Source organism: Saccopteryx bilineata, chromosome 11 (genome assembly GCF_036850765.1).
Source record: "Saccopteryx bilineata isolate mSacBil1 chromosome 11, mSacBil1_pri_phased_curated, whole genome shotgun sequence".
Taxonomy (NCBI): Eukaryota; Metazoa; Chordata; class Mammalia; order Chiroptera; family Emballonuridae; genus Saccopteryx; species Saccopteryx bilineata.
The window spans coordinates 62561422-62573704 of record NC_089500.1 but is presented as its reverse complement, the minus strand read 5'-3'; the positions used below and the strand labels follow the sequence as shown (position 1 = coordinate 62573704).

Sequence of the window (12283 nt, the reverse complement as noted above, 5' to 3'; positions counted from 1 at the left end):
TGTCAGCCTGGCAACCATTGAAAAGCCTGCAAAACCCAGTGCTAGTGAGGTTCTGAGAAGAGACCTTTCCTTAGCTGCTGGATGTAAGCCAGCTATTTCACAGAACAATCACTGAGACATCATGAAACCGAAAATATATCTCCCACACCAGTTTTCCATCCAGACACCTGCACTAGAAAAACTTTGTGCACGTGTATAAGTTGATACATATAGGAATGGTCACTGTGACATCATTTACAGTAGTAGCCAAGGTAGCTTTCAGTAAAGGCATAGATAGATATAGATAGATAGATAGATAGATAGATAGATGTATATTTAGATCTACATAAATAGATCTATAAATCTATGTATCTCCCAATATGAATAGATGTCAAAAACATTACAGATAGAGGAGGTAAGTAGAATTAAGCAATAATACAGTACCATTTGTATGAACTTAACGTATATATTTATACTATTTAGGGACACATGGGTTTAGATATATAAAATAGAAGGACACAAGGAATTCATGCAGGTGATGGCTAGAGGGGATTTGAGGGAAGAGACTAGGGATCTTCATTCTTAACGTCAAGACTTGAAATATAAGTGACAAAATCTTGGTGGTCAATTCTAGGTGGTGGAAGCAAAGGTAGTTATTATATCATTTGATTTCCTGAACTTTTCTGAATGCCTTTTATTCCTCAAAGAAGTAAGTGGGTGAGAACCAGTGCCCAAGGCCCATTTGACTCTCACTCTTGCATACCCAGCGGCGGGGTGAGGAAGCTGGGGTCTACAACAGCAGGGGAGTCCCTGGCACCCTCCAGGGCCACTGCTGCTCTTCCTTGAGGCATTTTTGTGCGAGATGCCATTGGTGCATTAGATTGGGGATGTCTTATCTCAAAGAAGGAGAGAGAGAAGTAAGCAGCCACAGTGAAACTTAATTAGGTCTGATGGAGCCAAACCTAGATGGAACCTGAAAAGATTATTTCACTTTCCCTGCTCTGGCCTGAACCTCTTTGAATTGAAGCAACTGATCCTGCTGTGAGATTATGAGTGCCAAATCTTAAGTGTTTCTTCTCCTCTTCTATTTACATTTTACTAAGTGAGGTGAAGTTGCAGGTCTGGACCTTCCCCTTTGCACAGCCAGTAGCAACCAGGCTCATTAATGGAACGATAGTGGATAGTAGAGGTCCAATCTCATTACAGCCGGTACCATTATTGCAAAAGCTTCTGCACATCAGAAAGACTGCTAAGCATAGGGTTTGGCCCACCTCTTTCAAGCATCTGTTGATTCTCTGGAATGCCAGGAGGACCCCAAACACTGCTATTCCATTGGTTTGGTGATTTCTTATTCTACAGAAGGAATGCTGCCAAAGACCTCCCTGCAGACATGTGGCGTTCACAGCAGTGAGTGTGTATCATTTTGGGTTTCTGTACTGGAATAGATACATATTTATGGTGTAATAGAGTGTGGGCTGTCGTGATAGCTCTCATGACAGGCAGATCTGGATGCTACAGATATGTGTCTTAACCTATCTGTAGGGGCCTCAGTTTCCTTGTCTGTAAACTAAAATCATGGTTAGCCACCTGAAAGGTTATAGGAGAATTATATGGACCTAGGTCTGTAAAGCTTCCTCCTGGTGTAGTGTCCAACAGATGTGGAGTGTGTGTTTTCTTTCCCTCTGTGTGGGTCATGTGGTGACATGATGAAGTCCACTGCAACATTAGTTGGGTGCTCGCTATGTTGTGCAATATGCCGAGGAGAGCAGGCATGAACTGTTGATGATTCCCACCTCGAGTCGCTTCCATGAGAGGTTTTCAGTAGCCTCAGAAAGGGACACCAGGCCCTTCTGCACAGTCCCTGCAGAATCCTCAGAGTGCTGGAAAACTAAGTTGCAGATACTCAGAAGACAGTATCTGGCTGCATCAGGCTGCGAGCAGACACAGAGGGGTTTCATTTGCTTTCTCATCTGCTCAGTCAGCAAACATGTACTGTTTGTCCTGAGCTGGGGGTGCTGTGCTACCCAGAGACAGACACCAGGGAATTCAGGTCTGAAACCGTCCACTGGGCTCGGCCAGGAGGAAGCCGTTGCTGACCTGGCCCGGGCGGCTGCAGCAGTGGCTAACAGGAGGAGGCAGGGCTGGGCTACTCCCGCCTCTGCCAGCCCAGGTCTCATGGCAGCCCTGACTCTCCTGGCTTTAGTCCCTGCCTGAGAAGGGTTCCTCCCACAGTAGCTCGTGAGGGATAGTCCCTCTGCTCCTTCTGCAGAGCCATCTTTCCAGGGTTCATGCCTTGGGGGCATCTGCTTTGTCTGAAATGCAGGCCCCCAGCCCCTCTCAGGGCAGAGCGGCTCTGCCCTCAGCTCCAGCCAGCGCATGGCACGGTTTCTGCTCAGCTGGTTAGGAGATAGGGCCATGGAATGTCAGGCCTGCCTTTTGTCCCAGGGTTTATTGTCCCAAGTCTCAGCCTGTTTGCTCTGTGACCTTGGAGACATCAAAACCTCTGTTTCTTCATCCATAAAATTGAATGTAAAAATATTGACCTGTCCCGTAGGGTTTTTATGAAGAATAACTGACCCAGATGATGGTAAAGCTTCTGTGTTAATCAGAAAGGACAAAACTGCTTAGCAAGCATGAACTTGGGTTTTAGAAATTGTTTGCTTGCCTGCTTAAATGTAGTCTTTCCTCTCTGCCTCCTTGGGTCCATTCCTTCCTTCCCTGGAAGCGCTCAGTGCTAGGGAGATGGCAAGGACAGGAAGAAGAGACAGGCCTGCCCTGTGGGGAGTCAGACTCAGGGACCGAGCCTGCCCGGTAGTCCCTTCCTGTCCCACTCAGCTAGGTACCTGGCAGCAGTGCCCCTCCCACTCTCCCACCCATCTTTCTCTGTCACCTTTCTAACTATACCCTGCCTGGGAAGCTTGAGGCCCTGGTGAGCCTCAGCCCTGTTTCTCTGCTTGGAAGGCTCCTTACCCTGAGCGTTGGATGGAGCCTCTAACTTCCCAGCCAGTCTCAGGACTAGTCCTGCTCCCACAGCCTGGGGTGTGTGTCCATGGACCTCTGTAGATGTACAGATCCTAGACTCAGACTAGAATTCCCCAAGGGCAGGGACAGTGTTGTGCCTATCCATGGCTCTGTTCATTTATTCCACAAATATGTGTTGAGGTCTCCTGTTTGTCAGGCAATGTGCTGAACACTGGAGATAAAAGATGGAAAAAACAAAAATAAAAATGAAGCCCTCATTGTCATAGAGGGTACATTCCAGCATGAAGAGACCATAAAACAAATGTCAAGTACTATGAAGAAAAATAAAGCAAGAAAAAGAAGATAGAGGGGAATGGGGTATGGTGGTCCTGTCTTTCTGGAGGGTCGAGGATGGACTCTGATAAAGAGACATGAAAGAAAGAAGGAAAAGAGAAATAGGGATGTCTGGGGGAGGAGCATCCCAGTTGGAGGCAAAAGCAAAGGCCCTGAGGTAGAAGCTTGGCATGTTTATGGAGCAAAAAGCAAGAAGGCTCATGTTACTGACGTAGCATGAAGAAGGGCGGAGACATGGGGGAATCAGAGCATATAAAGTCAAAGAAATACCCAGCTGCTTGTACAGCCTGAGGTAATAATGAGGATGTTAGCTTCCTCGAGTAAGATGAGAAGCCGATGGCGAGTTGGAGGCAGACCTTCAGTGTCACCTCATCTTAGGTTTGAGTGTGCTGCGGAGAGCAGATGCAGGGGCAGGACAAGTCCCAGCCAGTGGGTCCGGGACCGGGGTGGGCAGTGGACACAGTGGGAAGGGCTGGGGTCTGGTTTGAAGGCAGAGCCTATCCGATCACCTGATGACTGGATTTGAGTAGAAGAGAGCCGAGATGGAGCCATGTTTCTCTCCTGAGTGTTTGCAGACATGGAGCTGCCACTTCTGAATAGGACAGGACTGAAGGAGACAGATCTTAGACATCATAAGCTGCAGATGCCACCACACATCTAGGTGGAAATGCCGGGAGACAGGTGTGTCTTCCCAAATCGTAGACCCCATCTCTCCTGAAACTCGGGCTGCCAGGGCCTTCTCTTGTACTGTCTCTCAGCCCTCTGCTCTCAGAACTCCAGCTGCCCGTCCTGAGCCCTCACCCCCACTCTTTCCCACTCAGCTGGAGGCGGCTCCTCAGATGGAGTGTGGACTCCCCTGTGTGTGCGCGGCGCCCTTGTCCCACGTCCAGTCTGTCGCCGCCCGTCAGGCCACTGCAGAAAGAACACTCTGAGGCCCCTCCTTGCTGCTTTCCTTCTCCCCTTTCTTATTTCTTCACCCCCCAATCTGCTGTGCAAACTGTGTAGCCAAAGCGATCTTTTAAAAGTGTCTCATTAAAAGGTGCTATTCTTCTGCTCAGCCCACTACCACTGGTGGCTTTCTGTCTTCCTCCACATGGGGATGGTGGCTGGCCTGTGTCTCCAGCCGGACTCCACTTCCCCCTGCCAGGCTCACTGTCTCTCAGTCCCTTAAACAGGCCACATTCTCTTCCACCTCAGGGGTGTAGGCCTGCTCTGCCCTTTCCTGTGCCTGGAGTCTCTGTGGGTGGTTCCTTCTCCTCCAGCCATCAGCTTCAGTGTCACCTCCTCAAGGAAGCCCTCCCTGACCACCCAGGAAGAATTAGATCTTCCAGTTATTCTCTCTAGTAGCACCTCCCCATGGTTTAATTCTGAATTTATTAGTTGATGATTTAATTAGTGCCCCCCCCCCCAGCATAGGATCCAAACTGTGTCTGTTCTTTTCAGCCCTGTACCATTCCAGGGCCTGGTACATGAGAGAAACCTTATAAGTCTGTGTTGCATAAATGCAGAAACAGTGTCTCAGCCACTTGACATAAATATCAGTAAATATAGGGATGGGCAACACTGGTTTACGGTTGTGAGTATGCAAAAGTTCATTCTGGTATTACTTATCAATTACTGTATTATTTATTTGTATTACAAATGTAAACCTATTTTCGCCCAGCCCTGTATTTGATGAGTGAATTGTTGAAGGGATGGGTGGAAAACAGATGACTGAAGGGAAAGTCTGTTGTTCCTAATTTGGTATAATTCTATACTTTCTATACTTTCTATATTTTTAGTATCCTAGATGGAGTTTTGTATTCTTGACTTGTATCTTAGCAGAATGTAGGCTTGCCAGTGACTGAATGTGGCAGTGCTGTCTGCATGCACCACCCCGTTCCTGTCTTGATCTGTTCCACATTTCCTCTCTAGGCCTTTAAAATCTTGATGTGCACAGTTAACAGTCTTTCTGCTCTTCACAGCGCCCTCTTAAGGCGTTCTTTCTTACTTCAGCCCTAGGAACATGAGCCTGTTGAAAAGGGAACATGCTTTAAAGAAAGCCTGCTTGGTGGTCGGCTGGATGGGTGGGGGTGGGGGTGGGGCTGTCAGGTGGTACAAGGCTCTGGCCACCCTCTCTCACAGGGAGACTCTTAAACACAAGGGTCTCTGGGCCCCAGCAGGTCTGGAATCTTAGCTTCAGTGCTCTGCCAGGTGTGTTTTGTCACGAAGGACATTTCTCTTCCAGAATCTGGTACAGCCATTCTCTTCAGATGTGCAAGGTTTTTCAGCAGTGGTAGGAAGACCATGGCCTCTGTCTTAAAAATTTAGAAGGGGAAATAATACAAATTTGGTAGGCAAAAATTAAGGAATGTGACACTGTCAAATGTTCGAGAAGACGCATACATATCGCATGTCTCTGGCCCTGCTGGTAGGAGAGACATTGGTACTTTATTTATCTAGCAAGGCAGGCGCTCACTCCCCTGGCATCTAGCCGTTTAGTCCCTGGCCTGTGTCCTCCAGAACCCCTTCTTGCACTCTACACAAGGCAGAATTCTTGTGTAAGGAGGAATTTATTGTAGCATTTGTCAGTAAGACACTGGAAATGGCCCAAACGCGCCTGGATTGTGGTACGGTGTGCCATGTGCTGTACCACATCAGCAGGGAGGGAGCCCCCGGTGCCACCAGCATGGGTACCAACTCAGAGTTCACAGCTCACAAAACCCAGCAAGTCATTGGTTAGGCGTGTGTCCTATACAGGTTGTCAGCCTCTATCCAACCGTATACACGTGTATATAAAATGAAAGGGAATGTAACACACCTAATCCGAGGGAATAGTTATCTCCAGCTGATGCAGGTGGGAGAGCTAGCTGGGGTGCGAGCATATGGGGATATGGAGCTCTTGGTAATGCTGAGTCTTGGAATGTTTATTGTCATTTAAATCAAGTAAGTTCACAAAGGTCAGAGTTGAGAGGGTCATCAACCAGCAATGACAAGTCAGGCTCACACAGGGGGCAGGAAAGCCCTCTTAGGAGGTGCCCTGAGAGGGGTTTTTTGGGATGAACAAGAATTTGCCAGGTGGAAGAAGTCCCATGGGAAAAGCGCCTCAAAGACCCAGGGCTGGGAGACAAGACAGAGAGAGCCGTGGTTTGTACACGGAATCACCCAAGCTCCCACTGGCTGTGGTTAGAAGGTGAGGAACATGGGCGGGAAGAGCTATAGCAAGCCTGGTGGGGGTGGGGGGGGAGCCCAGCAAGCTGAGGGGCTGGTTCCCCATAGCAGTTCCGTTGACCAAAGCATCTTCCAGTTTATAACAGCTGCACCGAAAGGTTGCAAGTCAAAATGGGGAAGATAGGAGCCTGTGTGCGTGCTGGGGCCAGGACGGCATCCTCAGACCTGTGTTTTGGAAAGCTGGCCAGGAGGAGGGAGAGCAGGGTTTGGGCTAGAGGGCAGCTCACTGGGCTGCTGCAGGTCTTCGGGGAAGAGTTGTGATTGGGGTTCCCCCTCGCTGGGTAAGATAGTATTCAGTATTTTCTAGATACTGAGATGCATTCCTAAAAATCTAAGTTTCACATCACCCTTACATACCATTTTAGAGATCTTTTATGCTTCTCTTTGATTGATCTTGGTTGTGGCTTTTGACACTGTGCTTTTCACTTTCTGTGCCCCCTGACCTCTTGGTCAGGTAGTTAACCATCTTTAAACAAACACTTGAGTATTACAGCTCTCCGGAAAGGGACCTGGGCCCAATGTCAGCACAGCACTCTCCCTTCATCCAGGGAGAACAGGAGAGTCCCACACACCCACCCCACTGTGTGGACGGGGGTGTTCGTGACCTAAAGGTCAAACTTGTCTTTAGCTTAACACTTTTAGACAGCAGGTTTTCTGAAGTATATTACACATTTCTGTGCTTCGCTAAAGAGAAACCCATGCACGTGATCCCATCTCACCTCTGAGACCATGGATCTTAGTAGAACACTCATTTGTATTGTGAACATCTGTCAGAGCTGCTCCATGTTGTTCCTGATTAAACTGTGGGTGCAGAGTCCGCATCATGGTTTAGAAGCAGAGATCAAATCGAGTTTGCCTAAACTCCCAAGAGACTTCCTGTCTGCCTGCCCTTCCCTCCTGGCTCTTCCTGCTGAAGCCCTCCCACCTCTTGGTTTATTTCTCAAATTCACCACGCCTCTTCCAGGCCTTTGCCTTTATCGGTTCCCCTGTTTAGAACTTTTTCTGGACCTTCACACAGCTTCTTCCTATGGCCAGGTCTCAGTTCGGACGTCGCCTCTGCAGACGTCTTTCTTTCCTAACCACTGATCTAAAAGTCAGACCTTCCCCCGACCCCTCGCCTCTTTATAGCATGTTATATATCATATGCATGTCATAACGCTATTAGTTACATAGAAACACATAAAATTTTATATTTTATTTATAGTAATATAAACTTAGTTAATATTAATATATAATATATTTGTAATTTTGTTGCTTTTTTCCTGGATAGTAAGCTCTTTGGAAATAGACCTCATTCTGTTTCTGCCCTTAGCACAGTGTCTGGCCCACAGCCAGGGTCTGTGTGGATGAATGGAGAATGGGCCTGCACGGGAGAAGCCTCAGGCTGGCAGGCAGGCGGGCAGGTTGAGCAGCGGCAGCACAGCAGGCTGAGTGTGATTCAGAGCGGCTGAGGGGCACCACAGAGAGAGACGGCTCCTCCCCACTGGATTTGGGCAGACTTCCCAGAGCAGTGGTGCTTGGCCTGGGCTGTCAAGGATAGATGGGCATAGCTCGGCAGGCTGAGGAACTGGGAAGCCAGTCTGCGTGGGGTAGCCAGCCTGTCCGGAGGGCTCAAGGCAGGAAAGCGTAGAAATAGAGCTTGGGGTGGAGCAGGGACTAGAAGGTCGGAGGAAACTAAGGTAGGGCAGGATTTGGCTGCCGCGACTACTGCCCACACCCTGGACTAACCTGGGTCTCGTGTTTACAGGGTAGAGCCTGCTCTGTCCAAGGGCTGTCTAATCAGCCTCAGAGCTGCCCCTTGGCTGGCACGCCAGGTGCCAGGTGAGTGTTGGTGGCACTGGAACAGGGACTTCTCCAGATGGAGCCCCTCCCCTCAATCTCAAGGCTGTGGGTTTCATGAGCTTTGTCTCTTCTGGCCAGGTGGTGAAGAAGGTCAAGTCCATGCAGATGTTCCACACGCCCGTCGCCTCAGCCATGCAGGGAGACCGGCTGGGCATCTGTGTCACTCAGTTTGATCCCAAGCTGCTGGAGCGTGGCCTGGTGTGTGCCCCTGAGTCCCTGCACACCGTCCATGCGGCCCTCATCTCCGTGGAGAAGATCTTGTATTTCCGGGGGCCCCTGCAGACCAAGGCCAAGTTTCACATCACGGTGGGCCATGACACAGTCATGGGCCAGTTGATGTTCTTCAGCCCTGCCCCTGACAGCTTTGACAGTGAGCCTGTGCTGGACACCTTTGACTTCTCCCGAGAATACCTGTTCCAGGAACAGTACCTCTGCAAGGATCTGGCGTCCGCGGCAACAGGCAGTGGCCAGGCCAACGAGAAGGTGGGCCAGGCCACAGAAAGCCACTGTCCCCGGCAGCAGTGGGCCCTTGTGGAGTTTGAGAAGCCTGTCACCTGCCCTCGGCTGTGCCTGGTAATCGGTTCCAGGCTGGATGCGGACATTCACACTAACTCCTGCCGGTTGGCCTTCCACGGTGTCCTGCTGCATGGGCTGGAGGACAAGAACTATGCCGAGAGCCTTCTGCCCAAGCTAAGAATATACAAGCTGAAGCACAAGCAAGGCCTCGTGGAGCGGGTAAGCAGCTCCTGCTGAGCTCTGGTGGCTGGGGTGCACAGTTGGTCTCAGATACCTTTTGGTCCCAATTTCTGTAATTTTTAGACAAGTGAGGCCTTCAGTGGTCAAGTGGGCCAACTTCTCTCAACCTGTTAGTCACTGTGGGGGGCCCTAAAGTCAGGTGAGGGGCCCCTGCACTCACTGCAGCCCAGCTGCTCTGGCCCCTTTTCCTTAGGTAGGAGTGGCACCCACGTAGGACACAGCTGGCCTGGCTCTCACACAAGCCAGTGTCAGACAGCAGCGTTTCACCTGGGCCAGCAACCAGTGTGTCAGTGGCCTTCCTGAGCTTTGGGTGGGAGGCTGGGACCTGCCCTGTCACCCTGACGCCAGGCCCTGGCTCTCTGGGGGTGCTGAGCCTTCATCAGGCAGGTGACTGCTGTGTCCGCCCCAAGCCGGTCATGTCAAGGGAGGAAGTATGGCTGGTCATGCAAGCCAGTCTGGGCCAAGTCTGTCCTTAGCTTGTGGTGTTGGGGAGTAGGGGCTAATGGTAGCTGGCGGTGCCAGAGGGCAAGAGGTAGATGACGAAGAGGGAGGTCCAGGCTGCTGGCTTTCTGGGGTACCTGACATGACCGGAGGCAGGTCTTAAGTGTGTGGATAAACCAGTCTAGTTCACAGGCCTGTCAACAGGGTGGATAGATGTGGTGACCTGGTGACCTGAGAGAGCCTACACAGGGTCCCCACGTCCTGGAACCCCCTCCTCCCACTGGGTGGACCTGCCCACTCCCAACGTTTATCCCTACAGGTCTGAGTGGGAATCCATGCCTACTGGGCCTCAAATGAATGGGTGGATGAACATGCAGACCTCGGTGTCCCTGGGGCTGGCTGCCTCTGTGTGGGTCTGTGCAGACAGGATGGCTGGGACTGGTGGTGCTGGGACTTGACTTTAGCTGAACTGGCATGGCAGTGCCAAGCCCCCGGTGTTGGAGTACTCTGGTTCCTGACTTTAGCTGACCTAGCATGGCAGTGCCAAGCCCCCAGTGTTGGAGTACTCTGGTTCTTGACTTTAGCTGACCTAGCATGGCAGTGCCAAGCCCCCAGTGTTGGAGTACTCTGGTTCCTGACTTTAGCTGACCTAGCCTGGCAGTGCCAAGCCCTCAGTGTTGGAGTACTCTGGTTCCTTACTTTAGCTGACCTAGCCTGGCAGTGCCAAGCCCCCAGTGTTGGAGTACTCTGGTTCCTGACTTTAGCTGACCTAGCCTGGCAGTGCCAAGCCCCCGGTGTTGGAGTACTCTGGTCCCTGACTTTAGCTGACCTAGCATGGCAGTGCCAAGCCCCCGGTGTTGGAGTACTCTGGTTCCTGCTGGGGTGTGCCCTGAGGCTCTCAGCAGGTCCTGTAGTTCTGTTCTTCAGACAATGGAATGAGGTCACCCCTCTGGTCTAGCCCTGCTCTGTCAACAGAAGCTCCCGTGCGGTGTCAGACCCAGGTGCTCGGGAGAAGATGCCCAGGCCCTTGGGCACGAGGCAGTGTTGGGGTCACCATTGCCGACCACCCTCCAGTGTCCCTCCTCTCTTCCAGATCTCTGGTTTTCCTCCGCTAGAGCTCGCTCATTGCAGACCGTCCCCTCCGCTCCTCAGCTCGGGATGATTCCTGGGTACCCAGGCCCTGTCCATCTTCCTCTCCTACCCTGACACCTAACCCGTCCTCCAGAGGGAAAGTGAGAAGCAACCCCTTTTGTACCTGCTCACGGGCTCGGAAATCAGGACTCCCTGCTCCATGAGTACAGCCCCCCAGCTCAGTCAGGCACAGCTTGGTCACACTGCGTGTGGATTGTGGAGCTCGGGCTACGGCTTCCCTCTGTGCTCTCTGGGCAGGGGACTGTCTTCTGTGTACGCAGGTTTTCCCACCTGCAGAGCAGTGGCACACGCTCCTGGGGGCCCGAGAACTGTTGAAGGCTGACCGTGGGGCCTGGCAGGGGCTCCTCCAGCCTTGGGCCAGCCCTGAGATGCTGGTTGGAGATAGAGGTGATAAAGCACACATCACTCATTTGTCTCACTTGATTTATTAACAGCATTATGGAGTGTAACTATTTTGTGGTGAAATAGCTACCATGTAGGAAATGCCCCACTTGGTATGTTAATAGATCTAATTGTCTAATTGCCCCCACGCCAGCCGGTCAGTAGTGGGTGGCAGTCACTTCTTTAGCAGACAGGAGCTTAGGTTTGTGAGGAGCAAACACACTGCTGAAATGACTACAACTGGAGTGTCCTTGGTGGGAGACGTTCCTTTCTGGCAAGGTTGGCAAGGCACTGAACTTGGGAATCAGGTAGCTGGGGCCAAAACCCTGGCTGTGCTGTGCCACACTGCATGCCTTGGGCAGCCATTTGATCTCAGTGTCCTCATTCGCTCAGGGCAAACTGTTGGCCTCATAGGTTGTTGTGAAGGAGCCACTGCAGGGCTTCTCATATAAGAGTTGACCTGAGTGCAACTGCAACCAGAAGGCGGGGCTGTTTGTGAGGGCGGCCTGCTTACTTCAAGCAGGACACAGAGTGCCTGGAGATTTTCAGATTGCTTGATTGGCTGTGGTCTGGGCCGTGTGGCCAGCTGGTCAGATGTACAGGCATAGAGTTCGGAGCAGGCCTGGGCTTCCGTTCCACCCTCACTACCTCCTAGTCTGGAAATGGGGTAGTTATGAGACTTCCTTGCGCAGGAGGAATGTCACAGTGCTGCCCTGTGAGGTCAGGTGGAGGAGATGGGAGAGTACGTGTGAGTGCCCAGATCACTGCATGGCTCCTCAGTCTGCTTGCTGTTCTCATGATTATTCATTTTTAAGCACTTAAAGTCATAATAATAAGTCCTGGAGCTTGAGGCCAGAATGATATTTCCTTTTTCTTTTTTTTTTACAGAGGCAGAGTCAGAGAGAGAGATAGATAGGGGACAGACAGACAGGAACGGAGAGAGATGAGAACATCAATCATTCGTTTTTCGTTGCAACACAGTTGTTTATTGATTGCTTTCTCATATGTGCCTTGACCGTGGGGCTACAGCAGACCAAGTAACCCCTTGCTCAAGCCAGCAACCTTGGGTCCAAGCTGGTGAGCTTTGCTCAAACCAAATGAGCTCACACTCAAGCTGGCGACCTCGGGGTCTTGAACCTGGGTCCTCCGCATCCCAGTCTGACACTCTGTCCACTGTGCCACCACCTGGTCAGGTCAGAATGATATT

The 12283-nt window shown here is 51.0% G+C and overlaps 1 protein-coding gene across 4 annotated transcripts in view; it reads left to right on the top strand.

Annotated features, from left to right (window-relative positions):
- EEFSEC (eukaryotic elongation factor, selenocysteine-tRNA specific) overlaps positions 1 to 12283 on the top strand; it is a 305909-nt gene that overhangs the window by 227576 nt on the left and 66050 nt on the right. For all 4 annotated transcript variants that reach the window (XM_066247187.1, XM_066247190.1, XM_066247189.1 and 1 more), the window contains exon 5: positions 8425 to 9081. In XM_066247187.1, the coding sequence (XP_066103284.1) occupies positions 8425 to 9081 (657 nt within the window). The remainder of the gene's footprint in view (positions 1 to 8424; positions 9082 to 12283) is intronic.